Below are 19,108 nucleotides of genomic sequence, written 5' to 3' on the forward strand. Positions count from 1 at the left end.
GGTGATGATGATGATGCAGGAACCTGGCCAGCTCAGCTGTGCAGTAGGAGTGTGAGAACATGGTCTGAGCTGAGGAAGGTCAGCATCACTGTAAATTGGATTTAGCAGCCTGTGCAATTTTTTTTCGGTCTCTTGTGCCTCTCCATTTTGTAAACCAGAGTCACATGATTTTCCAATTCTTAGACTGGCAGGACATTAAAAAAATATTTGGTTTGTCTAGCTCTGTCTTCTGCTGGAGTCAATGGGATTTACCTTCCCACTAATGATAGACCGAGAGAGGAAGGAGTTGTATACTCAACTGCAGTTGGAGCTAGTGCTCACAAAATAGTTCAAAATGTTTAAGCAACTGTAAGGAGAATAGATAAATCATTCTTTATCATACTGCACATTAATTTTTGTCATGCAGGCACCATCTTGGTGATAATTAATTTTTTATTTATAATGAACAAAAGTATTCTACATGAGTAAATATAGAAATCACGCAGAGAAGTGTGATGTAGCAGGCATTTACAAGGTGAAGTGATGTGCATTCACAGATAATTTTTTCAACAGGTAAATGCTTTCAAATTAAATACATGATGTTGTTTTCCATAGAAACATGTACTATAAAAAGAGCGGTTCAATCTGACCAAGCAGTTTATAGATGCTGTGGGCCACATAATTGTCTATCTATGCACAATACCTCAAGCTGTAACATGCAGGCAAGTCTCCCTTCAGTAATTTCCACTGCTTCATCTCTTTAGAAATCTAAATTAATTGACTCTGCAAACACAAGTATTTACTTCATTTCTGTAACTATACCTCTAGTCACTTCTAGGCAGCTTTCAGTGGAATGTCTTCCACTCTTTTCTGTCCTTTATTTTCTTTATGCCAGTGACACTTTCTATTCAATCATTTGAAAATCTTTTGCAGGGTTTGGTGAAACATTCTTGTAATTTTCTGCCCAGATCTCTGCTTAATTCTTCGGCATCTCTTTCAGTTAGTTTTCACGCTGTGAGAATGCCAGGGGCTTTCTATCTGTCCCTAACGGGCTTTCCCTCTGCACTCCATCCACTACCATTTTTATATTGGTGATTTATTTCTGACCTATCTCCTGCAACTACCGATCTTGGTTCTCATAACTCATTTTGGTGGTCTTCCTGTCTCCAGCTTTACCATCCCCAGACTGTGTATCTCTCCAGATCATCTGTGTTGTCTGTCATACCTTTTCAAGCCTTTTACCGTCTCTTTCTTCTTGCTAAATTACATTGTTTCTATTAATTATCTTTAAGTTTCTTCCACAGTTTTACTTTTGTCCTATGTACTTTTACCTCTGCTACATCATCAGTACTCTGTAAGCCTCTCTAACGAAAACAAATTTGACGAGTGCTATATTTGTGCCTCTCCTGTGTGTGACAAGATCATATCCTTCTTGAGACAAGCTGTATAGGAAACTGCTCCCTTTTGCACATCCCTTCTAAAGCTGGTGTCAAATTAAATGTCTCATGAAAATAATTAATACATAATGTTCAGGGAGAAGGCAGTTGAGGATAGCTGCATTTTCTTCATTTTCCCTCTCATTTAATGTTCCTTGTCTTTGATTGTAAGTGCTTTGAAATTGAATTTGGGATTGCGTCTGTACACAGGTTTGGAAAGTGACTAGGCCAGGATGCAGATAATTTGTAGAAAAGATTCTCTTGACTTATGAAGAACAAAACCCATCATCACTGTAAAATGTTTAAAATATTACTACTTACAGTGTTTAGCACATACAGCCATATAACTGTTAGCTGCCTTCTCCAAACAGTGCATTGTTATGGTGATTTTTATTAAAATACTTGAAAACTCACATTATTCTCCCAATTTAGAATCCAGATTGGCATTATTAAGCCAACAAGCTCTTAAAGTGTAAATATCACCCAGCACCTCTAAGTTACCAAGCAGAAGACAACATTGTTTCTGACCATTAAATATTTTTTCATCTGGATACTGAAGAAGGGATAAAGGAAGGAATGTGGCCCCTTCAAAAGGATTACGTTGACAGGAGAAAAGTCTTATTGCGTCTTGAACAGAGGGTTGGTGGTTGGTTGAAGTCACGAACTTCAAGGAGCCTACAACAATTCAGACTAAGGATAAACCTCTTGAGGAAGGTCTCAGATGATACAAATTGTCATAGAACTGGTTAAAAGTTACCTCCCTTGCTTGCTTTACCTTCCATCAACCATGACTACTAAATAATTATTAACATGTATTCGGATGGAGAGGCGGAGTTCAGGCATAGCTTGAGCACATTAGCCTCTACTGTATTTATGCTGTGGAAAGATGGGGTCAACTTGCTTGTGGCAACTTGGAGAAGCATGTGCCACCATACAGAGCAACACAAACACAGCTTTTGTTGGTGTGCAGCACAGGCCAGCAGCTCCCAAAGGAGAGGAGCCAGGAGCTCACCGTGGGACCACCAGCAGGTCCCGTCCCTCCACCTCAGTGAGGGAAGCGAAGAAGCCCGGGGCTGCCATCACTAGGCCAGGGACACAGGGATGGGTTACACCCAAAGCTTGGCCAGGAAACCATGCTGCAAGGGTGTCCTTCCCCAGGACTGCGCTTGGGTACTCATTTGTGAGGTGTGGCCATGGCAGGACGTGTTGTCCGCTGAGTCCCTGCGTGGGGCCTAGGAAGTCACTGCAGGGCTATCTCAGAATGTACAGTGGGGAGAGCTTAAGATGGATGGGATGTTTGGCACATTTTATCAAGGCCACTTTATTTTCAGGGGAGTGAGAGAAAAGGGAGAATTCTGGTGTCATTTGACACCAAAGTGGGAACTTGTGTCCTTAGCTGAAGCTAGAAATTCTGGGACACTGAATGCATTGATACACATGACCCATTTCTTTTTGAATCTGGCTTACAAAACCTTGCTCACTTTGTTTTTTTTCTGCTCAGCTGCTACTCCTGTCAATTCTGGTCTGTGCTGCCTGTTCCAGCACAGCGACTGGTTCTCTCTAGAGCTACTTCCTACTGGTTCCAGTAGGAACCTGCTTAGTTATAAAAGACCTTAGTCGAGGCCTTGTGAATCCTTGTGAATGCACCCCTCTTTTTTGGTATTACAGCATGTGGCAAAACCAGGCTCAGAATTCAGATAGAAGAATGACTTTCTAAAATACTTTGTAATTACTACAGTAACTCACCTCTACTGAACTACCTATAGATATGTGTGTAAAATGATTGTCAATTGAACTTTTCTTCATTAAAGCTCTAGTAATTTTACCTATATGAGCATTACAAAATGTACGAATATAGTGATCCTTGTTTGAACAGGGACCTACACTGTATGTTCTCTAGATAAGACACAGATCTCTGTACTTCATATCAGTGAGCTACCAACTATGCTGTGGGTGTGATGGAATACTAAACAGCAGTAACATATTTAAAATATAATTACAAGTATTTGACTACATTCATCCATGGCATAATGGGGCAGCTGTATTATTAGGCTGTCCTTAGGAAATTGGATTACTCTAATAAATGGAAATGACTGTTATTTAAATGGAAGACTATTTGCATAAAATAGGCCAATGCTAAGTGACCAGCTGTTAAATAGGTATAAAATCTAACTCAAAGTTCTGGGTCAAGGATCGATGGGTTCTTACCAAAGATTTTCATATTTAGGCACTTAGCCTATATATAAAAATTTCGCAGTCAGAAGAAGCTTCAAGATCTGAAAACTGCAGCTCATTTTATTAATTTTGCTTTTTCATACTTTTTACTTAAGAACAAGCTAGTGATTGTTGTTCAACAAAATCAACATTTTCTCTTAAATGGAAATAAAGAATAAAAAGTCAGATGATGCAGCTTCATTTCATAAGGGAAATGAAGGGAAATGCCACTGTTGGACTTGTGGCATTTCTGAGGTAGCTAAGTGTTTATTTCAGTTATCTGATTTGATATCAGGGGCTTGGAGATAATTCAGTGCAAAGGAAGTTATCTGATTTGATATCAGGGGCTTGGAGATAATTCAGTGCAAAGGAAGTAATTAAAAACTATCATCATCTTAATGACATATATATTCACTTTATCAACAGAAATGCAACAGGTCCATATCTTCCCAGCAACTTTCTGTACCTTATTGCAGCTGGGGCTCAACTCAGACTCCTGTGAGTGTTCCTTCTATTTTGGAAAATAATGCCAACTCTTACAACACCAAAGCTTTTGGAAAGGCAAGCTGGAAAAGATTTTTTCAGCAAGATTCTTCTTTAGAAAAAAGATTGTACCAGTTACCTGAAAGACCACTTGCTGTAACATTCAGCCCTAGATTCCCTGAGAAGGCTGTCAAAGTTACAAGGCTTACATCTCCTTATCTCCACAGTACGCTATGGAGCAAGAAGGCGAGAAGTTTTTCCTTTCATGTGCAATTTTTTTAAACAGGAGGAAATTCAGTACTTTAGTGTTTGCCCGCTGCTGCCTTTTTTGTCATGATGCCACGTTCTCATGTGGCTTGACTCTGGTACTTTTCCATGTCCATTAATAGATTTATGAAGCTGATGAGCTACGTTATAATATTCTTGGTCTGTAAGCGTAGTGTAGCTTGGTTTACGAATAACAAACATTAGCAAAACTGCACAGTGAAAAAAATCTTGAACAGAACACAATCTTGGAAAGGTGTTTTTTTGTTTACTGTTTCTCACATGTAACTTTTTCTGCTGAAAGTAGATAATTTGGATATAAAGTATTAATGTGCTAAAAGCTCCAATTTCCATCAAAATGATATCTTACCAGCCAACAATTTTTTATGTTGAATATGACCCTTATTCATTTTCTCACTGAGTCACTTTGATGTGGAAGAAAATGAATCAAGATGTCATGTGAATCATGTGACTGTTCTGTGGCATTTATGTGGTGACATGTGATTGGTCCTGGTTTGGGCTCAAATTATTTATTCCATGTTGTGGAAGGGAACTTCACTTTTTGTGAAGTTAAAGAATTTTTTTTCACTGAAGACCCCGAACTCTGTATGTCAGAAGAGGACACATTCTCCACACATTTCTGTATTGATTTTGCTTTGAAAACTGGAATTCAGTACCCTTTTAAACATGAATGTCCTGGCCTCATGTGTTCCCTTGCCATCTGCTAAAAAAGAAAATTACTGTAATAATAGACATCATAGAAATATTTCCAACATTTTCAGACCTAGACAGCTGATAAGTTTAACAACTTTCACTAGTTCTACTTGAACTTGTATAGGGTTATAAAGGGCTGCTGGATGCATATCTCTGAAGGAAAATATCTGTAAGCCTGATTTTTCCTTTTCTGTAGAGCAAATGTTCAAGCCATTCAACATTGAGCAAACTGTTTGCATTTTGGGGAAAATGCCTTCAAGCTTTACTCCTTTGGCCTTGTCAAGTATTTATTTAGAGATAAAAGGAATAAAGCCACTAAATGCTGCAAGATATAAACCAAATCCATCTCCTGTCATCTTTAACCTATAGACTTTTATCTGTATTCTGTACAGGTGGCCCAAGTCCCACAGTACTATGAAATTTGGCAAGTTCTGAGAGGAAAAAAAGATCTTTGCAATTTAATAAGAATGTTGAGAAGGTCTGTGTGGCAGTTCTGAAGCCCCAAAGATCCACTTTTACATTTAGATTTGTTATTTCCTTCCCCCCGCCCCATCAGGAAAGAGCGTACCCACCTTTGGTGTATTGTGCCTCATTTCAAATACTCTGAATCAAACCAGCTTCTCCATAAGTATCCATCTATATATTTAGATAGATAACTAAAACTAAATGAATTTATCTGAATTTAGATTAAATATCTAGAGTGAAACCACAGCAGACAGGAACAGGTAAAGGAGGCTGATACTTTGATGTGTAGGTGTATATGTAAGTGACCACTTTGTAAAAGGTGTCATGGAAATTGCACTGGTTCATTTTATTAGCTAAATTTGGGCACAGCAAGATGTTGACTGATACCTGCTATCTTATTGAAGTATGTGTGGTTAAGTACTTGTCTGTAGGCACAAGAGAAAATGAAAGCATTTCTGGAGAGAAAGTGTCTAGGGCAAAGTTATTTCTACAAAGAAACAACAGAGAAAAGTGAAGAAAAGAATCTCTGAATGACAGCACAAGTGGCGGGGAAAAAATCTGAAATTTCTACTTTTATGAACTCATACTTTCTTCCAGTTTTGGTACCCTATTCCTTGAGTTAGTCACAAAGTGATAGCATAAATTATCCCTTTTTCAGTGTGTCTTTATTCTTGTACTGGTAAAAGTGCAAAATGGACAATATTAGCTCTTCTCTGCCTCAGTTAAAGTTCTAGTTTCCTAGTAGATAGTGGGCCAAGACAGCTTTCCAGAGATTTTACCTTCTCCCATAAAGAAAGCTTTCCGAAACCTTGAATTATACTTGCCAAAGTGAACAGAGTTATTGGGTTGCACCTCTTTTATTATTTTCTTAATTTGGGAGCCCTTTCTTCTGGAATACAAGGATAAGATGGCTACTGAAAGGAGAGCATGAGCATAACTATATTAGCACACTGTGGTAAATTTTCATGATCAGCATGAAATCCCCGTTTCTGCATGTTGGAGTAGGCTTGAGCTGCTACTAAAGTGAACTTAGAAAAGGTTCAGGGTCTTCTAGAAAAACAAGACCTCCTGAGTGTGTTTGCTCACCCAACTGAATATTTCAGGAGACTTAATGCAATTATTAATCAGAGCAGGACTGGCACAGAGTGTGTGAGTAGTTCCACTTTCTGTGCTATGTTTATAAAACTGCCCAAATTCCATTAAATATTTTTTTTCCTAAAACAATCAGTTTCATAACTTGCTGTAACCTTCAGCACTAACCTTTTTTAGATACTTGCAAAATGAGATCTCCTGAGCCTTCCATGATATCATCAGAAATGTATCATGCATTAGCATTGTATTTGTTTAACTGCATAAATACAAGCAAGTAGATTTATTCATTTTAGCCCTTGATAACGACAGTCTTTCAGAGTGCTCTCCTCCCCATTAGGTTTTTCTAAAGACACTGTTGTTTTTTTTCTAAATATAAGAGCAAAAAAAGGTGTCACAGGCATGTAATTTTAGTAGTATCTTCTTCCCTTATGACTCATTACTGCTGAAATCAACACAACTTGGGATGTGCTCAGAAACTTCAGTACGTCTTTAATGTTTTCAAATAGTAACATCTGTGCATGTTTATGACTTCATGCTCTGCCTTAGCATTAGTCTTGGCCAATGTTTCTGGCTGTTAAATGGTTGTACTTTTAGAGAGTAAGGTCCCTGCACATTGCAAGAAGCAAAAGAATTACCATTACTGAATATTTCGTTCAGCAGAACATCAGCAATGCTGCAGAAACAGACCTACTTTTATCAGAACCATACAGGTTTGTTTAGAACTTACACTGTGCATTCAAAGGTAATCGATACACACTTTTTTTTTCCCAAGTCATGACCAAACCCTTCCTTTCACTTTCTACCTTCATTTAGAGACAATAATGCTTCTGGATTTGAACACCTCTGGATCTTCTTGCAGACCCACTTATTTCAGCTTGCCAGCTACCATGGTCGCTGGCTGAGTGGGAAAAGAGATTACAGGGGGGAGAAGAGACAGAGGTGAAGAAAAGGCTGGCTTGAAGATAGATAGTGAGTAAAAGGAGACAGCAGATCTCAGGGAACAGTAGTGACTTAAAACACCCCTCCTTTAGGAGGTGGCTGAAAAGGAATCTAGCAGTGGAAGCCTGCAACTGTTCTTGCTTGTACTTACACAAATGTGTATTTGTATAGAGTCTATAGAAGATAAATATCTTAAAGAACAGTTACACATAGTCTTGATGGAACTTTTGTCATCACCTGACACTCTATCTTGTGTACTAGTATCGGAATGGCTGATCTTTGAACAAACTATACAATGTGCAAATTGTCAGGCATGAATCTGCAGTCTGGCAGGACCGTTAGTTTTGCTACTCTAGACAAAGGGCAATTATACTAGATCGATTTCTGGAATGCTTTCAGGGTAATTATCTGTATCTGCCTGTACTCCAACACTATCTTGCTCTACGTCTTTATATAGTGTATTCAAAGTTTTGTGGCATCTAGATATAGCAAATAAATGAGCTATCTTTCAAAGCTCAAAGCGCTAATAAAGCTGTGAAGTATGAAATGAAAGTGCCAAAATGTGAGAAAGATTTTGCAGACTTGCATGCAAAGAGGAAAGACAATATCAGCTGGAAAAGCCATGGGGTTAATGCTAATAGTAAGTCTTCTCATAAAAGATGCGTACCTGGCATTCGGCACAGTAGTGTACTGTGTGCTGGGGGAGTTACAGATGTCCTGTAAAGCCTTTCCATGTACTTGATGATACATAAAGAAATCTTGAAAGGTTTATGCCAAAGAGAGATTTTTTCTGCTTGGTTTCTATGTTTGAAATTCATATTCTCCAAGGAAAATTCTCTGTTGATTGAGGAGCTAATGATATGTTAATAATTACAAGAAGAAAGAGACTGAAAGTTGTACAACTCAGAGGAGAATGGGTTTAGGGTCATTCTGTTTGAAACAGAGTTTGCAAAAATGCATAATGTATTGAACACAAAACTGAGGAAATATCCAAAATAAAGAGAAGACCAAAAATATGCAGCCTGCCTAACTCTCCCTGTGGAATATGTGAATTTACTTATGGCACTGAAACTGAAAATCTTTTAGCTGTGTTAAATCAACATGTACACATTTTAAATGCAACAGAGGAGTGACCTTTGACTTCAAAGCGATATATTATAAAGTACAATGTAAATCAGGGGGAACTTTATATTCCTAAGCAGGTACAAATCAAGATGTAAGCACTGCTACTCTGGATTTGTAACTCCATCTATTAGAGATACGTGCTTTGGTGGTATTTTTTTCTGTCTGATACTTGAGTGTGGTAAGACTAGATGGGTGTATTGCCAGGTTAACAGGAACAAGCTGTTACTGGGTGAAAGTTGCGTGCACCGCGTTGCATCTGCTGCAGTGAGCTGAGAGGAGTTCACAGGATGAGTTGAAATCGACTGATTTCTATTTTCTATATATTCTTTACTTTCAACTTACAGTTCACACTTGTATTCCACTTTGTTTTACTGAAATTAAGGGACTTAATTTGTTTTCTTGCCAGTGTTTTGTTTCCTCTGAAAACTATGGGTGTTTGTAAGAGAGAGACTTATATAACGATCTGTTTGCCAGTGTGCTGAACTGGCATGGTGGGGCTTGGAGGAATGAGCATCTTCAGTTCTACCTTGCCCATAGTGTTGTATGGTGACGTGGGTACTAAAAGAAACAGAAAGTTTCCAAATTCATCTGTCTGTGTGCGTGAACACAGTACAAAATGTAAAACATTTTTTAAAATTAGAATATGTTAATTTGGGGAAATAAATGGGAAATAAATACAGAGGGAATATTTTTATTGTTTAACAAAAGCTTCTGAAGGGAGTGAGGGGAAAGAAACGGTACTTATAGTGTACATATTTGAAGGCTATTGAATGTTTTTACTATCTTTGGTACTTATAAAACAATTGCTATATGTGTACATTCCTAATAAGATCTTTTCTAAAGCAGTTTTTATGCTTAAAAGTGGTTTAGTTTTCTCCATGCTTGTGAATATAAAACAGAGCTATAATGTGGAGTGTGTGGTCCACTTGCATAATGGTTTGGAGTCCAAAATTAAATGCAGAATGGCATTGGAGAAGATGTCTGGTTGCAGTATGTGCATATGTTTGTAGTTTTCCTGAGAAGTTTCTCATACTCTTGTAGAAAAACATGATGACTTTCTGTCTTTCTTGAGCTGGCTGTGCTTATATGTATAGAAATAAATATATTTAAAAATCTTTGTTATATCATTTGCCTTTTTCAGAGAGAATAAGTGTAATTGAGTTGTTGTCCAGGACTGACTCTGTGAGTAGAGCTTTGGAGAATGAGAAAAAGGAAGACTTCTCATCTCTCAGGTAAGACCCCAGGGATAATTGACTGGACTATTAATTGTTTTTCCTCTCAAAACTAAATAAGAAGTTGACTCTGCCTTTTTACAAGTTCTGTGTTATGTTTACTGTAAATTTCTTACTGTAAATTCTTTGAGAAATTATGAAGTTCCACAAAAACTAAAAATATCTGTTTGATTGCTTGTTTACATTTATTTTTATGGAGTTCGCTATTACCTCTTCAATACGTAGATTATTCCCAAGATCTCACCAAAAAATGCAGGATGAGCTATCTTTCCAATTATATACTTTAAAGACTTTACTTCTTATAGTAAGAACAACTGAACCTTCCTTTTTATATGTATAAACTTACTAGTTTAAACTACTGATTTTTTTTCCAATTGATTTCAGTGGTCAAACTCATATTTACATCCTGTGGTGTCTGGTCAGGCCCTGTACCTAGACTAAAATGCTACCAAAATGTAATAAAACACTACTGAAACATAAATTTAAGAAAAAACCCAAAGGATGCACTTATATCATTTTTAGAGGACCTGTTTTACCTTTTTAAAACATCAGTTATGCAATAGCATACCATATCTACAAAAAGAACAAGATCTTTGGTTGCCTTGACCTGAACAAGGTGGTGATCATTTACAGCAGCTGAAGACCTGACCCAGTTCTGCTCCCAAAAATCAGCTTTTCCCTTTGTTCTGTTCCAATGAGCATGGCATAATCATTCTGTGGCATATTTCTGCCTTGTGGTAGCACCACCTCATGTGAATCTGCATAGACCTGGGCTGTGCAGCTCTTAACTGTTTTGGTAAGTATTTACTCGTGGCTGCAGCCCATGTGCTCTGATGAGACTATGTGTATGAACACATGCCCACCCTCCAACATGAGTAATGGAGCACACTCTAACCTGTTATGGATATTTATTTGCAGTCTTGGCTGATATCTTCCCACAAGTTGCTTTATGCTTTTGATAATTTTAAAGATTTCTCAAACATCCATGTTACCATTTCAAACACCTTTCTAATAATGCCTCAAAACTGTTGACAATAACTTCCTTTTATCATCTGGATTCTAGCACTTTAAGGAACATTCTTAGTGGAACGTTTTCAATTTCAATTTGAGATTAAAATATTGGTAGGAGAATATAGAGATCTAAGTGTGTGGTTTTAGAGACTTATCATTTTATCTGTTTAGCAGGGTAATTGTATTTGCCTTGCATAAGCACAATGAAATCACAGAATCACAGAATGTTAGGGATTGGAAGGGACCTCGAAAGATCATCTAGTCCAATCCCCCTGCCGGAGCAGGATTACCTAGACCATATCACACAGGAACACGTCCAGGCGGGTTTTGAATGTCTCCAGAGAAGGAGACTCCACAACCTCTCTGGGCAGCCTGTTCCAGTGTTACGGTCTCACAGACAGACAGACAAATGTCTGCTCACAGAAAACAGTTTAGCTGTATCAGTGAGCTTTGGCTGCTTCTTTCCCATATCCTGAAGACCTTTCATTTGCTTCTGCTTCCATCCAAAAAGAACAAACATTAATATATTTGCTAAAATGTTTATTTGATTATTTTGAAGGGTTTCCACTGTTTAGTATCCCCTCTCCATCCCCCAATTCTTGTGTGCACCTAGATAGAAAAGAGAAGTGGAATCATTATGAGGGGAGGAAGTAGGGAGCAGCAAAGACGACCACTATAAAGCAGAAAAATCAGGGGGGAAGGATGGCTATGTGCAAACGGATTTTGCATTGAGGTCTATAATCCTGAATTTTTGAGCTGCTTTTTTGATTACTTTGAGTTTACCTGCACCTTTGTGACAACATTTTGCAGACACAACCCTGTTTACTGGAAATCCTTGTGTGAGCCTGTTACAATCTCCCACACCTGTGGCTGCATTTGCACCTTCTTATGTTTTCTAAGTGAAGATAGTAACATGAACACATTGCCTAGCTACTTTAAGGGCATACGCACATCCACTGTAAGTGTATATATCCATTGAAGTGCAGAGACCTGGCTGAAAATAAAATTGGTAGTGGCCCACCATCATCAGTCATACATGAACATGAACTCTAAACTCAATGGAAAATCCTATTCAGAATTTCTCTTTTGCCTTCTCTTACATCAGGCTCTCAAGAATCTTCAAGAATTCCAAAAAAGCTCCAAAAAAAAGTCTCCCCAGATCCTTGTGGATTTATGTAAGGTTCTAGTGGTGACCCTTCTAAGGAAAAAAAAATATAGCTGTACTTGTGATTTCGTCTTGTGTTGCTTTCAGTGTAACTTCTTTCAGCCTGAATATTTCATGTAACCTTTCTTTCACACTTGGAATTCACAAAAAACTTAAGATCAACCTCCTGATCACTCCTGGAGTATATTATAAAAGAACATGAGATTTAAAACTAAGGCATATAATCTGGATTTTATTTTGGAAAGTGTAACATATCTCAGTAATAAAGCAGAATTGGGCACTATGCTTCTGGATGATAACTGTTCTTGGTGGGTGTCAAAAGGCATTGGTATAAACAAAAGGTTAAATACCTTTAACACTGATGAAATCTGGTAAGTCCCTTGTAACTTCCTACACATATGGTATCCTAGATTTTCATTAATATGAATTTGGCTATTAAATAAAATAGGGGAAAAAAAAAAAAGCATTCTTTACAGGATGGCATACGTAAATATAAAACTCAATTACAAACATGAGTTGTGATAGTGATTTCCTTTCCATGAATTTCCTGTTGATCTTTTGATAATATCTAGATCCTTGTGACCATGGTTGCACAGCAGGTGTGGAAATATGTGCTCAAGTTTTAAAAACAGTTTGTATTACTCTTGACTGTGGCAATTCTTGATAGCCTTATTTCCAAGCCAGAGCTGAAACTGAGCTGTGCGTGTCCATGGAGGCTCCTTTGGCTCTTAGTTATTTCACACTTTTAGAAACTGGCCATGGGAACAAATTTGTTCCCTGGGATGAGTCTGTTTTATGTGTCCGGTATGATGCAAAATTAGCCATAGTTAAGCAGCTAGGTTAAAACACATTAGATAAACTTATTTATGTTAATATAATGTATTTATCTATTTAATGGAGCCCAAAAGCACAATCTCTGCCACTGAATTAAAATTCAGCAAGTACGTGACTGCTACTCATGAGCAGTGAGTAGTTCTCAGTAACTGATTTTTCGAATAGAATATACTTTTTGTTTCTGAAAATTACCCACCATGACAGCTACACACTGCATTGTTTTAATGGTAAAATAAATGAAACATCTGGAACTGACAGAATTACTCCACAGAGCAGCCTGTGAACAGATGAGCAGATTGGCACAACTATGAAGAAGCAAAAGCCAGACCAGCCTGCTTCTACCCATCCAAAAGAGAATGAGGCTTCACAGAAGTCATTCTTATCTCACTGACACCTATTATTCACATAACAGCTACAGCATATCTGTAGGCAATGCCACTTGCCCAGTATTCTTTACTAATATGGACAAATTTGTGTTTTGCAGTGCTACCATAGAAAAACTTGTTTGCTTTCATTCTTTGACTTCCATACCCACAATACCAAAATGAGTGGTAGCTAATTACAGTCACAATGACAGAAGTCATTCTGTGAAGAACTAGAATGAAGCTATCAATTTATTTCTTATTATCACAAAGCAGTTTTTAGATTGTAATGACTTTAAGGACATCTAATAAGAACAGCAAATTTAGAAATTAAAGACTCTAGCATTAAAAAGTCCCCAACCCAAAAGCTAATGTTTATTCAAATGGTTAATTTTGACTTTTAGGTGTTTAAAAACGTATTTTGAAGTGATATTTCACACACTATGAGACTTTAGCTTACAATGTAAGCTTATAGAGAAAAGATAAAATTTTGCTTTGTTTTTATTTTTTTAAAGCAGGTCCTTGGACTTACCCTGTGTTTCTCCTGGACCATATGGTATTCGTGGTTTTCAGATCTCACACAAAGGTAAAGAGGGGTAAATTCTGTTCTGGTACAGAGAGTAGATATAATTTTAATCTTTTTTTAATTAACCTATGCTGAGTAGTAGAACAGAAAAGTTATCTTGGGTTTTTGGAAGGAGAGGTATTTCTTTTAAATTCCTCATGCTGAGTGTCTTCTTTCTAATGTTCTGCAAAACTTCAAAAGGTTTACATTGATGCTAGACAAATGTAGATTTTTTTTTTTTTTTTTAAATTTCAGACTTTTTTGTAAATCCATGTATCTCAAGGACAACACTCCATATTTATCTCCTAATCCCCTTCTACTGAATAAGCTTTGCTAGCTTACTTGAAACTTTATATTCTGTCCTTCAAACTCAAAGTGAAAGGTGTCTGTTTTCCTGTGAGCTATTACACATGTTTCTTTGTATACATGAGCATGTACCAACAACTTGGCTGACTGACAGTACTATTGTCAAGTCCCATTGTGCCCCCTCCTGTTTTGAGCAGTTCTAGCATGCATCAAACACCTTTCAAACCTTACCTGGATGCTTGGGCACCTAATCACTGTCAATTCAAAAAACACTTAAATGGCCTGGCCATGGTCTGTCCCCCAGGGATTTAGATACTGGCTTGGAAGCTTGGCTGATGGTTTTCCCATCAGTCAGGTTTCCCCATCAGGCATAGCTCTGGTCTGTAATCTTGAGACCTAACACCTGTTTCTGTCTACTCCAGCCTTGATTCTTGATCCTGACTCTCGGCTATGTATCCCTCTGTGCTGCCTTCTGTCCCAGGCAGTTCTTGCTGCCAAACCGCCAACCTGATTCTGCTCCAACCTTCTTTGTTTGACACCTCCATCTTGCAGGATGGATCTCATAACCCTCAGCTGAGTCTTCCCTTTGCCACCATTGACAGCTTGAATCCTGACTTTAGCTTGTATGAGCTTTTCACTGGCCTATGCTTCTGTAGAATTAAGGGCCAGCTGAGAGCCTGAACTCCTATTCCTCCGTGGAAACTCACTGAAAATAATGTGACTGAAAAGAGACCTGCAGCAAAAGCTCCTGATGCAAAATTGGAGCTTCAATGCTTTTGAGACCTAAGGAACTTACTCAGTTCTATCTCTTTCAGTCAAAGGGCACTGAGAAATAGATAAAAAGATCTGACTCCTGTGAAAATAAGACACTTGCCTGACCTGAGTTTTCCTTGATAAGCAAAAACAGTAACAAAAATGTGTTTGCCATAAGTGCTTCTTAGGGCTTTCGCAGACTTAACTGGGCTCTGAATCATTAAAGTCACTAAACATTTTCTTAATCTACTGCACTTAAAAGTCCCCAGGTAGGCTGTTGCTAGCAGCAAAATGGTCTGTCTGCTCGGATCTTCCTTTTTTCTCTGCCCTCTATAATCTTCGTATAAGGAAAAGTAAGACTATGAAAAGCCAATGGATTCTGAAACAGTCAGGTATTGAGAATAAGTTAACATCCGTTCTGTCTTCCAATACCTTCTGTTTAGGTCTTTTACACATTTCAAAATCTAAATTTTCATACAAGCAGATAAAAAAGAACTGATTTAAGCTACTATCAATAGGATACTGCTGTCTCAATGAACGGGAATGTTTAGACTATATCCACAGTGTGTTTTTGCAAATATTGTTTAAAAAGGCAAAGAAAGGCTCTGAAAACCTTTATTTGATTGTTCTTTAGGATTAAATTGCAGCATGACAACTTGCCTTAAACTGACTCAGCGCCAGCCTATAGTTGTCCACCCCCAGATCAGATCAGGCAGGGAGCTAGCTCTCAATTACAGTGTGTGCTTTGGTCCTCCATTCATTACAAGGAGGAAGCAATCTGTTGCAGTCTTTTTAGCACAGGATTACTTTTCCTTCCTAGCTGGTCCAGATCTACTGGCCAACAAGGCTGGATATCCTGCTCCCACAACTCATGCTGTGTACATTGCTCTATGCGATGAAGAGAAGAAACCTCTGTGGAGTCACTGAGAGCACTGTGATGCTATTCAGTGAAATGGAAAAACGTGATACACTCTTGCAAAAAATTCTAACTGTCCTTTTTAAAAGGACATAGTTGTTTTAACTTTGTGATAATCTCCTATTTGGGTCTATTAGTCAGAAATATATACTCTGGTTCTTTGAGCTGATATATGTGAGCAAGCCCTAGATGTGTGCAGATTTCCAGATGTGAATGCTGGCAGTTAGATTGCAGTGCTGAGGTCATGATTGAAAAGAGAGGGGAACATAATTTGACAGCATATTTTAAAACAAAGTAACTGATTATTTTATTGGTACTACCTGTACATTTGTACTGTATTTGTATTATAGGTAAAGTTGAAGCTGAGCATCACCTCATCTATGAGATGATGTTTGTTACATATCTTTATGAAAAAGCCTCATAATTATATTGTTGCAATATCTGCAAAAATGTTGATTTCAAAGAAAAAGTTTTTTTTAAAATCTGCTATTTAATGCTTTTAAAGTCTTTAAGTCCATACATTTATAAAAATATTTTTTAAAAATATACTGAAAGAACACAAACTGCAGGTTATCCCTCTTTTTGAGGTAAAAGAGATTCTTTCCTTAGGCTTAGTGGATTTTATCATTAAGAGCTAGGAACTGATAAATAGTGGTGAAAATGGCTAGGAATATGCAAGAAAAATATGTTTCCTAATAATTTATTCAATTATTAGTGCCAATATTCCTCAAACCATATTCAAGCAACTGTCAAACTAGCTGAATATCTAAGTCTTCAGTAAAAAACAGTAAATTATTTGATTAAAAATGTCAAGACGAGTTCTAAAATGTTTTTAGCAAATGACGTTAGTCCAGCTGTCTTGTAAAGTAAGAGGACCAGAGCTTTTTCCATATCTTCTGGGAACAAAAACTGGCTAATTCTGTAAATGTTTGTACAGATTTGGTGGTATTCCTTTGAGTCTAAACTGCATATTAAATTATTGATATTGTCATTCCTCTTTTAGGGGAGGCTTGATACAGTGTTAAAAAAGCTAAATAATTAATTCAATTAAAAATATGAGGCAAGAGCTTTAAGGCTGTAGGCAAACATCAATTCTTGCATGTTAACATCAGTGTTTGTGTGTACATCACTAGGCATATGTAAAAATACATATGAACTCCTAAGATCTACTGATCCACTTTGCTTACAGTTACAGCAAAGCGGATACAGATACTTTGTTGATGTGCAGAATAGATATGATCAGTTTATTTTGTTAGTGCTGAATAACTAGCAACCTTCCTTTTTTAAAACATCAATAACAAGAAGAATAACGCTCACTAATGTTCTGTGGGCTTATTAACATAGCTCCTTGCAGTATTTCCATGACCCTCTTAAGGTTCATACTACCATCTTGCATGATGGAGAGGCAACACGTATTTTTGTCAGTGTCTCTTGCTGGCAGCCTTTTTCCAGGACCCTGGAGAGACATTGCACAAGAGCAGAAGTGTGCAAGTGAGGAGACACTGAGGGAAGAGGTTTAGAAGTGCTTCTTTTGCTGTCTTCTACCCGCCTTTGTTGAATAAAGTTCATATGAGTAATAGGATACAGAGGAACTAGATGGCTTTAAGGTAGTGTGAACTGTGGAGTGGCCCTGATTGTTTTCTTATGGTAGTCCACTGTGGCCTGCAAGAGCTCAAGGGGCTTGCAGGTTGACCTGGACCCTATTTTTCATCCTTCCTCCTCTCAGCAAAAGAGTGAAATCTTGAGGCTGAACTTTGAGGCTGTTTTTTTCTCTTGATTTGCTGCTATAAGTTATTCCTCATATAAAGGCGATAGAATGCAGAAAATTTCTCTTTCAATGAGCTAGATAGCTAAAGATGTGAGTTAAATCAAGGGTCTAGCTTAGCTCTATCAGCCAAAAACAATCCAAGCCAAAGGAGCTGATGACAAATATGTGAGAAATCAAACATATTTGATGATAAGGAAATAATGCCAGAAACCTTGCATTGACTTGGTTCATCCTTATTCATGAACAGAAATGAGTCACAATCAGGCACTGGCTTGAACTTAGTTCAGCTTTTTCATTCTGTTGCCCACCTCTATTTCTGTCATATGGAATAATGATTTTCTAGCAGAATACAAGGAGGCAAGTTGGAATTGAGTTTTTTGTCTAGTAGGCTGGTGGGTTTTTTTTGTTTCTTTTTTTTTGTTTAAAGATGCATATGCTCAGCAAAGAAAACTTCAATAGCTGAAGTTCCTCTAAGTAGCTGAAAACAGAGTATTGTAATGGAAAAGCATTGATCAATTTTGAAGGGAAGGGCTGTTAACAGCGCTCATGTTGCCCATTCATGCAAAAGCATGGTTGAAGAAAGATGCACTGAACATATTAGCAGCACTCTCAAAGTTGAGTTGAGGTGCTTCAAATAAGCCATATGATTTATACTTGGAAAAAATAATGCTACGATTGAAACACTTGGAAGACCACCCATCATTTATGGTTGGACTTACTCAATAAGGCAATACTGCTTTGTCCAGAATGGCTCATCCTGGCCAACAAAGTCTGATTCAGATTCTTCACCTTTCTTTTAACGAGCTGAAATAGTGTCCTTTTTCCAAGTCACTGTTAGTATATTTATTTTCATAGTTCAGGCTATGACAGATCTGGTACTGGAAAGAAAATAGAATTCCAGAAGCCGCATACCTATAAATATTTGCCAAACCTATATTTTCTACAGATAGGTCCTATATGAAAAAATATGTTAATATCAGCACTTCTGAATGCCCTGATGAAAATTAACTTTTACAACAAAAGTCAGTTTTCCTCCCCTGGCTTAACAGATGATGCTGATAAGAAATCTGTTTTCTGAATGAAAGACTTAGTGCAACAGAGGCCAGAAACTGAAAGGCCAAGTGTTGGATGGTACTGCTTTATCTATGACAGCTGAACAGTTTTGAAAATCTGATCTTCAGAGCTGACGGACTGCCAAAAGCTGGAGGCCTTAATATGTTGCTCAGGCTCACTACTAAGTAGGGGTTGCAGAATCACACTCTGTCTTGAGTTCAGTGTGAAAACATCTGCACCCCCTTTTTCCTCTATAAAGGAACATTGGCTAGTTGCTGAGCTTCAGCAGAAGCATAAGTCTAGCTCTAATTCCCTTTTGTGTCACCATTTTAGGTGATCTGTAGTCAGTCACACCTGGGTAGAATGGAAAAAATCAAGGCTGGGATTCAATTTGAGTCCTCAATATAAATGGGTTTTTAAGAAACAATCAAA

At 37.7% G+C, this 19,108-nt stretch overlaps 1 protein-coding gene across 1 annotated transcript in view; it reads left to right on the forward strand.

The window, feature by feature from the left end:
* The first annotated feature begins 2,301 nt into the window (after positions 1 to 2,301).
* The window catches only part of IQCM (IQ motif containing M), an 85,560-nt gene continuing 68,753 nt past the window's right edge, over positions 2,302 to 19,108 (forward strand). Inside the window, 5 exon segments of the mRNA XM_068404179.1 lie at positions 2,302 to 2,463; positions 4,056 to 4,305; positions 4,308 to 4,358; positions 9,853 to 9,943; positions 13,831 to 13,901. Coding sequence (XP_068260280.1) covers positions 2,302 to 2,463; positions 4,056 to 4,305; positions 4,308 to 4,358; positions 9,853 to 9,943; positions 13,831 to 13,901 — 625 coding nt within the window.

Source organism: Nyctibius grandis, chromosome 6, assembly GCF_013368605.1.
Source record: "Nyctibius grandis isolate bNycGra1 chromosome 6, bNycGra1.pri, whole genome shotgun sequence".
NCBI classification, from domain to species: domain Eukaryota; kingdom Metazoa; phylum Chordata; class Aves; order Nyctibiiformes; family Nyctibiidae; genus Nyctibius; species Nyctibius grandis.